The 10,303-nt window shown below is 48.2% G+C and overlaps 1 protein-coding gene and 1 pseudogene across 1 annotated transcript; both read left to right on the top strand.

Moving 5' to 3' along the window:
- The first annotated feature begins 3,928 nt into the window (after window positions 1–3,928).
- LOC107534903 (BEN domain-containing protein 3 pseudogene) lies at window positions 3,929–9,357 on the top strand (annotated as a pseudogene).
- On the top strand, window positions 6,263–7,613 carry LOC107534910 (kelch-like ECH-associated protein 1). The gene is given in 3 exon segments (XM_087829448.1): window positions 6,263–6,551; window positions 6,554–7,092; window positions 7,095–7,613. Coding segments are annotated over 3 exon segments (1,347 nt in total).
- Window positions 9,358–10,303: the final 946 nt, after the last annotated feature.

The following is a 10,303-nucleotide window of genomic DNA, read 5'->3' as shown; positions in this document are numbered from 1 at the left end:
AAATGTGACACATCACATAAACAAAATGAAGGACAAAAATCATATGATCATTTCAATACACACAGAAAAAGCATTAGACATAATCCAGCACCCATTTCTGATAAAAACTCTCAGCAAAGTGGGAATAAAGGCATCATACCTCAACATTAAAAGGCGATATATGACAGACCTACAGCCAACATCATACTCAGTGGGCAAAAACTAAAACCATTTCCATTAAAAACAGGAACAGGGCAGGGATGTCCACTTTCACCACTCTTATTCAACATAGTACTGGAAGTCCTCGCCATAGCTATCAGACAGGAAGAAAACATAAAAAGTATCCAAATTGGAAAGGAGGAAGTAATACTGTCATTATTTGCAGATGACATGATATTGTACATAGAAAACCCTACAGACTCCATCAAAGTACTACTAGATTTGATAAACGAATTTGGCAAGGTAGGTGGATACAAAATCAACATCTGGAAATCAATGGTATTTCTTATACACCAACAATGAACATTCAGAGAGAGAAACTAAAAAAACTATACCATTTACCACTGCAACTAAAAAAATAGAATACCTAGGAATAAACTTAACCAAGGCTGTAAAAGACTTGTACTAGCAAAACTATATGACACCGAAAAAAGAAGTAGAGAAAGATTTAAACAAGTGGAAGAATATACCATGCTCAGGGATTGGAAGAATTAATATCATTGAAATGTCTATACTACCCAAAGCAATTTATAAATTCAATGCAATTCCTATTAAAATACCAACAGCATATTTCACAGACCTAGAACACACATTTTGAAAATTTATATGGAACAAAAAAGACCCGAAATAGCTGTAGCCATCTTGAGAAAAAAGAACAGAGTGGGAGGGATCACATTACGGGATTTGAAACTGTATTACAAACCCACTGTAATCAAAACAGCCTGGTATTGGTACAACAACAGGCATATAGATCAATGGAACAGAACAGAGTTCCCAGAAATAGACCCACGCCATTATGGTCAGTTAATATTTGACAAAGGAGGCAAGAGCATCCAATGGAGTAAGGACAGTCTCTTCAATAAGTGGTGCTGGGAAAATTGGACAGATACATGCAAAAAAATGAAACTAGAGCACCAACTTTCACCACACACCAAAATAAACTCAAAATGGTTAAAAGACTTAAATATAAGTCATGAAACCATAAAAATCCTGGAAGTAAACATAGGCAGTAAAGTCACAGACATCCCACGTAGTGGAATTTTCATTGATACTTCTCCTAGGATAAGAGAAACAAAAGAAAAAATAAACATATGGGCCTAAATCAAGCTAAAAAGCTTCTGCACAGCAAAAGAAAACAGCTTCAAAATACAAAGGAACCCTATGGTCTGGGGAAACATATTTGCCAAGGATGTATCTGATAAGGGGCTAATTTCCAAAGTGTACAAAGAACTCATAGTACTCAGCGAGAGGAAGGCTAACAACACAATTAAGAAATGGGCAAAGAACCCGAATAGACACTTCTCCAAAAAGGACATACGGATGGCCAAGAGGCACATGAGAAAATGCTCAACGGCCCTAATCATCAGAGAGATGCAAATTAAAACCACAGTGAGATATCACATCACACCTGTAAGAATGGCTGCCATCAACAAATCAACAAATGACATGTGCTGGAGAGGATGTGCAGAAAGGGGAACCCTAGTACTCTGCTGGTGGGAATGCAGACTGGTGCAACCACTATGGAAAACAGTATGGAGGTTCCTCAAAAAATTAGAAATGGAACTTCCTTTTGACCCAGTGATTCCACTCCTAGGAATGTATCCTAAGAATCCTGAAACATTCATCAGAAAGAATATATGTACCTTGATGTTCATAGCAGCACAGTTTACAATAGCTAAGATCTGGAAACAGCCCAAGTGCCCATCAGTAGATGAGTGGATAAAAAACCTGTGGGACATATACACCATGGAATACAACACAGCTATAAAGAAGAAGAATCTCGTACCCTTTGGGACAGTATGGATGGACCTGGAGAAAATTTTGCTAAGTGAAACAAGCCAGGAAGAGAAAGACAAACATCACATGATCTCGCTTATACATGGAATCTAAAGAACTTAATAAACTGATGAACAGAATAGATTCAATGACATTGGAAGCATAGATCAGACTGACGAATATCAGAGGGATGGAGGAGGGCGGGTAGGTGGAGGAGGAGAGAGTAACCAAAGAATTTTTATGCATATATACACAACCCAAGGACAGACAATGGTGGGGAGAGGGACTGGGGAGGGGTATGGGACAGGGTGGAATGGGTCATTGGGGAGAAAAAGGAACATCTGTAATATTTTAAATAAAAATAAAAATAAAATTAAAAATAAATAAATAAATATAAATAAATAAATAAATAAATAAATAAATAAATAAATAAATATGGAGGAAAAATAAAAAATCAAACAAAGGCCGTAGTAAGAGACAAAGAAAGACACTACATAGTAATAAATGGAGCAATCCAACAAGAGGTTTAACTCTAATAAACATTTATGCACTTATTATAAGAAAACTTAAATATATAAAGGAAATCTTGAAGAACAAAAGAGAGTGATTGACAGTAACACAGTCATGCTGGGGGATTTTAACACCTCATGGACATCAACAGATAAATCTTCCAGGCAGAAAATAAACAAGGTACTCACAACCTTAAATGACATATTATATGAGATGGATTTAAATTATATATTCAGAGTGTTTCACACCAAAGCAGCACAATATACATTCTTTTCAAGTTTACATGGAACATTTTCTAAGATCTACCACGTTAGGACACAAATCAAGACTCCATAAATTTAAGACAATGGAAATCATAACAAGCATCTTCTCTGTCCATAGTGGTATGAAAAGAGAATCAATCACAAGAAAAAAAAATGAAAGAGACACAAAGACATGGAAGCTACTTAACATGTTACACAGAACAATAAATGGGTTAACAATGAGATCAAAGGAGAAATCAAATAATGCCTTGAGAAAAATGAAAACACAACAACCAAAAATCTATGAAACACAGTGAAAGCATTACAGGTGTACCTCAAGAAACATGAAAAAGCTAAAGTAAAAAATCTAAACATACACCTAGGAGAATTAGATAAAGAACAGCAGGAAAAGCCCAGAGTAAGTGGAAGGAAAGAATAAAGATCAGAGTAGAAGTAAAGGACATAGAGACTAAAAAAATCAATACAAAAGACCAATGAAACCAAAAGATAGTTCTTTGAACAAAGTTAAACAAGATTGATGAATCTTTAACCAGACTCATCAAGAAACAGAGAGAGGACCCAGATACATATAGTCATAAATGAAAGAGACAAAGTAACAACTGACATAACAGAAATACAAAAGATTGTAAGAAAATATTAGGAACAACTACATGCCAACAAATGGGACAACCTGGGCGAAAAGGACAAATTTCTAGAAACATACAATCTTCCAAAACTCAATCAAGAAGAAACAAAAGGTTACTGTTACTCAGCACTGCGCAAGAGCGACCAGCGCCCCCTCCCCCCCACCAGCGCAGGCCCACGTGGAGCAGAGCAGCACCCACCCAACGTGCAGTGTTCCCTGGGTCCCCGGAGTGTGCGCCTCAGCTCCCCGCGGTGGCCTTGGCCGTTCATGGCGGAACACCTCTGCTGAGGGGGAGGGGCGGGCCAGGGGTGGTGGCGGAGGGATTGTGGTTCTAATGCTGCAGGGGCTCTTGCGTGCTTGTGGGGAAATGACAGACGGAGTCCCGTCATGTCATGCAAGAGCGCAGCGCACTGACACACACAAAGAGGGGGAAATACATGGTGCTCTCCCACCGCCCCCAGCAACTCCTCAGGCCGCCCCTGCCAGGTCCTCTGGGCGCGTCCCCCACTCCCCTGACCTGTGCTACCCTGCACCCCACCTTGCGCCAAACTCGGAGCGGGCCGGCTCTGCAAAGTACAGAACTCCTGTCCCAGTGGAACAGAAGATGAACTCAACTGAATTCAGTGAAAATGTAGAAGAAGTTCTAAAAAATAGCACTGTGAAAGTAGAGACAGAGGCCAAAGATGCTGCCCTGGATTGCTCAGTGAATTCCAGATCTTCAGAGAAGCACCCTCTAGACAGCGTCTTCACCACCCTTCAGGACTCCAAGTGAAAGCAGCTGGGCAATGAGGGCCAGCCAGACTCTGTCTCCAGCGTGAAGAGGCGGCAGCTGATTCCCAAGGCGCTCCTAGTAGGCCTGAGGAACCTGGAGAACAGCTCGCTCTACCAGGGCAATGGGGAGCCGGCCGGCAGTGGCAAGAACTTGGTCTCCTTGTGGCCGGGTGAGGAGAAGCCCTGCAATGACGTGACCGCCCCCTCCTACAAGAAGCCTCTCGCACAAGATCATGGAGAAGAACCTCTTGCGGGGGATGTGCTCAGCACGTATGGGGTTTGCTCTTGGAGAAGGCAAACCCCAGCAACAGCCCTTCACCGCTGCAGCTCCTAAAAGAGACACAGAAGCAGGACAGTAGCAGTGCTGCCCCTGCCCCCGACGGCGACCCCAACATCTACTTTCTGATCCAGAAGATGTTCTACATGGTCAATACACTCTCCTCCAACATGTCCCAGCTGCACAGAAAGGTGGACCTTCCGTCCCTGGAGGTGAGCCGCATCAAGAAGCAGATGAGGCGGCCATGGCCTGGACTGAGGGCACGGCAGGCTGGAGCGCCCCTGCCGCGGTGCCGAGGGGCCTGGAGACACGGCCCCGCTGGCCCAGTAGCCTTTGGGTCCCCGCGGCCCCTGCGGAGGGCCAGAAGGGCACGGCTCCAGTCTGATCCTTTTGTCGGGGTTGCCCGGGAGAGTAGCAAGGCCAGCGAGAGGCCCTGGGAGCGCGGCTCAGACTGAGGCCTGGGGACCCTGAGGCGTTGGGGGGCTTGATCTGCGCCTTGGGGTCGGCAATCGAGAGGCTGCGGTGGGGTCACTTCCTCCCTTCTCCAGGCTTTGGTGGGGGCTCAAGCAGGGCATGCGCAGTCCCCCACCTAGCGTTTTGTGAATTCCCAGAGCTCAGGGGGCCCCGAGCCTTGGCAGGGGAGAGGTGGTCAAGCAGCGCCCTGGGCCCGGTGGAGGAGGGTGCTCTGGTAGGCACAGTGGAGTGGGCAGTCAGCCAGGCACACGCTTACTGACCCCCTGCTCAGTGCCACGTCCCAGGCTGGACGTGGGGGAGGCATATGAAGGGTGGGTACAACCGTGACTTACACAGGGCTCTCTGCCCTCTGAAGTGCTAGTGCTGAGGGTCAGAGGGATGGGCCACCCCTCAACAAGCAAGCCAACAAGCTCATTTCAGTTCCTGACAAGTGCGGTACTGGAAATAAAAACAGGAGGTGAATCTGAGCCCAGCCTCAGAAAGATAAGGTGGAGAACCTGGGGAGCTTCTTGCAGATCCCCTGCCCCTGCCATTTCCCAGCAGGACCTTTGAAAACACAATTCATGCCCCGGCTTTCTAGGCTCCACAGGTTTCATGGAAACCCTCCTTTCTGTAGTCATTATCTGTTATTACACTCTTCCCTGATAATCCATATTGTCTCTCTCATTCTGCCTTTGAGCCTTTGCACTTGCTGTTCACTCTGCCTGGAAAACTAACTCCCACCCCCACCCCCTTTCCTATATTCATCCTTGTCTCAGCTCCAACAGCAGCCTGGACTACCCAATTTAAAGTAACTGTCCCCAAGTCACACTCACAATGCTGTTGTCATTTTCTTCATGTCCAATTTCTACTCAAGTATTGTTTATTTTATTTATGGCCATTCCCTCCCCAGGTGTCAATTCCAGCACAGTTTATGTCTTTGTCACTGCTGTGTCTCTGATGCCTAGAACAGTGCCTGGAACACAGCAGCTGCTCAATAAGTGTTGGTGAAGTGAATGAAAGAGTGAGCTGGACATGCTCTAGGAAGAGAAGGCCCCACAAACCACTGGAACAGAGTGAGCAAAGGGAAGAGGTGGACAGGGGCTGACTGGAGGGCTTTGCAGGTCATTTGGTTTTACTCTTTGTGCTATAGAGAGTTGTGGGGGGATTCTGAGCAAGGAAGGGACATCATCTGATGTTTTAAGATGGAACCTTGGGCTGGTGAAGCTATGGGACATTTAGCAAGAACAAATGGATGCTGTTTCACCTGGGGTTGTCAAGGAAAACTGGTCTAGGAGTCACTTTATTTTTAAAAAGGAGGCCTGGCCCAGGCCCTGCCCCCAGCCCTGTGCTCTTCCTCCTCTAGGCCCCTGAGTTACCTGGAACACCATGCAGCCGCAACCGAGGCCTAGCGGGGCTGGGGTCCACACCCAATTTCTGCCCCTGAGGTCACAGAGCCCTGAGAGTTCAGGGGACACAGTGATGTACGCCTCCACCGAGTGCAAGGCTGAGGTGACACTCTCCCAGCATGGCAACTGCACCTTCAGCTACATGCTGGAGGACCACACCAAGCAGGTCTTCGGAATCATGAATGAACTGCGGCTCAGCCAGCAGGTGTGTGATGTCATGCTTCAGGTCAAGTATCAGGACACACCAGCTGCATAGTTCATGGCCCACAAGGTGTTCTGGCCTCATCCAGCCTTGTCTTCAAGGCCATGTTCACCAATGGGCTGTGGGAGCAGGGCATGGAGGTAGTATCCATCGAGGGCATCCACCCCAAGGTCATGGAGCATCTCATAGAGTTCACCTACACAGCCTCTATCTCCATGGGTGAGAAGTGTGTGCTCCATGTTATGAATGGTGCCGTCATGTACCAGATCGACAGCGTCGTCTGTGCCTGCAGTGACTTCTTGGTGCAGCAGCTGGACCCAAGCAATGCCATTGGCATCGCCAACTTAGCAGAGCAGATTGGCCGTGCTGAGTTGCACCAGCGCACCCGAGAGTACATCTACATGCACTTTGGAGAGGTGGCCAAGCAAGAGGAGTTCTTCAATCTGTCCCACTGCCAGCTGGTGACCCTCATCAGCTGTGATGATCTGAATGTACACTGCGAATCTGAGGCCTTCCATGCCTGTATCAACTGGATCAAGTACGACTGTGAGCACCGACGCTTCTATGTACAGGCGCTGCTGCCGGCTGTGCGCTGCCGCGAGCTGTGTGCTGCCACTCACTGATGCCCCTCTTCCTGCAGATGCAGCTGCAGCTGCAGAAGTGCGAGATCTTGCAGTCGGACTTCCGCTGCAAGGACTACCTGATCAAGATCTTCCAGGAGCTCACCCTGCACAAGCCCACACAGATGATGCCCTGCCAGGCTCCCAAGGTGGGCCAGCTTATCTATACTGCTGCTGACTACTTCCGCCAATCACTCAGCTACCTGGAGGCCTACAACCCCAGTGATGGCACATGGCTCAGGTTGGCAGACTTGCAGGTGCCTCATAGTGGCCTGGCAGGCTGCGTGGTGGGTGGGCTGCTGTATGCTGTGGGCAGCAGGAACAACTCGCCTGATGGCAACACCGACTCCAATGCCCTGGACTGCTACAACCCCATGACCAACCAGTGGTTGCCCTGTGCCCCCATGAGTGTGCCACGCAACCGAATTGAGGTTGGGGTCATCGATGGGCACATCTATGCTGTTGGTGGCTCCCATGGATGCATCCACCACAACAGTGTGGAGAGATGAGTGGCAGGGCCAGAAGGGGTGGGCTCAGGGGGTCCCACAGCTAACAGGTTCCAAGCCATTGGCATTTGGGGATTCCTCCTATTGAGTGCCTTTCAGGGAGTAGAAACCTCGAATTAAAGCTAAATCCATGGGAGATTTATGGTGGTGATCTTGGATGATGTGTGTAGGCCTGGGAACTGCTTACAGGGCCATCACAAAACCATACAGCTTCTTTGTGCAGATTTGGAAAAAGTTCCATCAGTTTGAAAGTGTTGTAATATGCTAATTTTGTTAAAACATAACCCCTCACTCTCCTCTGCTCAAAAATTGTTGTAATAAACAGATATATGAGATTAAAAAAAAAGAAAAGAAGCAGGTGAACCCCAGAGAGATGGTGGCCAAGTTCCAACCGCCCCTCCTCTCCCCTGAGTACCAGCTGACAGCCGCAGTACTCAAGCAGATGGTGGACCAGAGCCTGTCAGGCAGCGACCTGGCCTGCCACCTGTTGGTGCAGCTCTTCTCCGAGCTCTTCGGTGACGTGGGCTTCTCTCGTGGCTGCAGTGCCTGCGGCTTTGAGGCCAAGCGGAAGCTGGAGTCACTGCACCTGCAACTCATAGGCAACTATGTGGAGATCTACTATCCTTCAGTGAAGGACACTGCCGTGTGGCAGGCCGAGTGCCTGCCCCAGTTGAATGATTTCTTCAGCAGCTTCCGGGCCCAGCGGGAAATGGAGGACAGCCAGCCAGGGGAACAGGTCGCCAGCTTCTTTGAGGCTGAGCAGGTGGATCCCTGCCACTTCCTAGACTACAAAGACCAGGAGGAAGCCCTGTCCTTGGATCAGAGCAGCACCATCGCCTCAGACCACGTGGTGGACGCGCAGGACCTCACCAGGTTCCTGGACAGAGCCTCCTCGCCAGCCAAGTTTGCAGTCTTCCTTCTACACTGGCTTTTCCCCAAGCTCTTTGACCACCGGAATCTGGGTGAGCAGTACAGCGACTATGGGGATGGCGGCAAGCAGGAGCTGGACCTGCAGAGGCTGCAGATCTTCCGCAACTACACAGAGATCTACTTACCCGACATATAGGAGGAGGAGGCCTGGCTGCAGCAGTGTGCCCAGCACATCAACGATGAGCTCGAGGGCCTGGGGTTGGATGGGGGCAGGGAGGGCGAGCCCCCGAGGGAAGACTGCTATGACTCCTCGAGCTTGCCGGACGATATCTCCGTGGTCAAGGTGGAGGACAGCTTCAGGGCGAGCGGCCTGGCCTGCGGTCCAAGATGTGGCTGGTGCCCATCGACTTTGATAAGCTGAAGATCCCGCAGCCCGAGAGGAATTTGAGGGGCCCCCGCTACCCCCCAAAAGAAGCAGCAAGGACTTCTGCAAGATCCCTCTGGATGAGCTGGTGGTCCCCTCGCCCAACTTCCTGGTGCCTTCGCCATACCTGCTGTCAGACAAGGAGGTGCACGAGATCGTGAGCAGAGCCTCTCCGTGGGCAACTTTGTCTCCCAGCTCCTCATCAGGCTCTTTCCCGAACTCTTCACCTCTGAGAACCTCCGGCTGCAGTACAACCGCTCCAAGGCATGCAACAAGAAGCAGCTGGACCCCAAGCGGCTCAAGCTCATCCGCCACTATGTGGAGGCAGTTTACCCCGTGGAGAAGATGGAGAAGGTTTGGCATTGTGAATGTATCCCCAGAATCGATAAGCGGTGCCGCCGCCCCAACAGAAAAAAAAGTGACATCCTGAAGAAAGACAAGAAAGTGAAGTGATGGGTACCCTGGGCCTGAACCTTCGTTTGGAGCATGAGTATGGTATCCACAGACATGCACCTTGTAAGTGGGAAGTAGTTTATTACTTTTGCACACATGAACACCCACCCAACCACGAGAAAGAAGTCTTACATTTGGTCTCTCTTACTTCCAACCTTTGTCCTGAGTCCCCCAAGGGTGCAACCAGTTTGGGAATGGCTGAGCTGTGAGAGCAGAGAGGCCTCAGGAGCAGGGCTTCTCTCTCCTTAGCTGTGTCCTCCTCTCTTTTCAATTTGAAATGCAAATTCAGCAACTCTTCTTCCTCTTCCCACATTTTACATCTTCCATTTTTATCAATTGTTTTTTTAATTAAAAGGAAACCCTTTTTAAAAGATCATTGGGCAATTTGGGGGCCACTTTTCTTAGGAAAAAAATCTTTTAAATATTCATGGTGAAATACTGTTAGAAGACTTCGGTTGCTGGGGTTTCTTTTTAAGATGGTTTCAGCTTTATGAAATTTTTAGAATGACCATGTTTATGCATGATGGCTAATAATAGCTTCAGGTGGCATAGAGACTGGTCTTACTGGCCTTGTCTTTTACATCTGATTTTGGAAGAGTCAAGATGCCCCTTGGATGGCAGTAGAGGGGATGGGATAGCAAGATGTCCTTCCTGACCATGGCCGCTTTCTCCCTTCCGCTGTAGTGCCGAGGAAGGGGCATACTTGTGGCCTGGCCTGTTCTCCGTTGCTGGGCAGGTAGAATGTTGTGCTCACTCTCTGTAGACAAGAACACTGATGATGATGATGATGATGATGATGATGATATGAATGTAGATAAATGTGCAAACATGTTCACAATGTCATTTGAGCTGTGTCCTTCCACTGCTCCCTTCCCTCTCCACATGAGGATACTGGTGGGAAGGGCAGACACATTTCCTTGGAGAACAGTGTGAGTGAATAATTGGC

Source organism: Miniopterus natalensis, chromosome X (genome assembly GCF_054644295.1).
Source record: "Miniopterus natalensis isolate mMinNat1 chromosome X, mMinNat1.hap1, whole genome shotgun sequence".
Taxonomy (NCBI): Eukaryota; Metazoa; Chordata; class Mammalia; order Chiroptera; family Miniopteridae; genus Miniopterus; species Miniopterus natalensis.
Note: the sequence above shows the minus strand (reverse complement) of the source record. Positions and strands in the feature narration are given on the sequence as shown.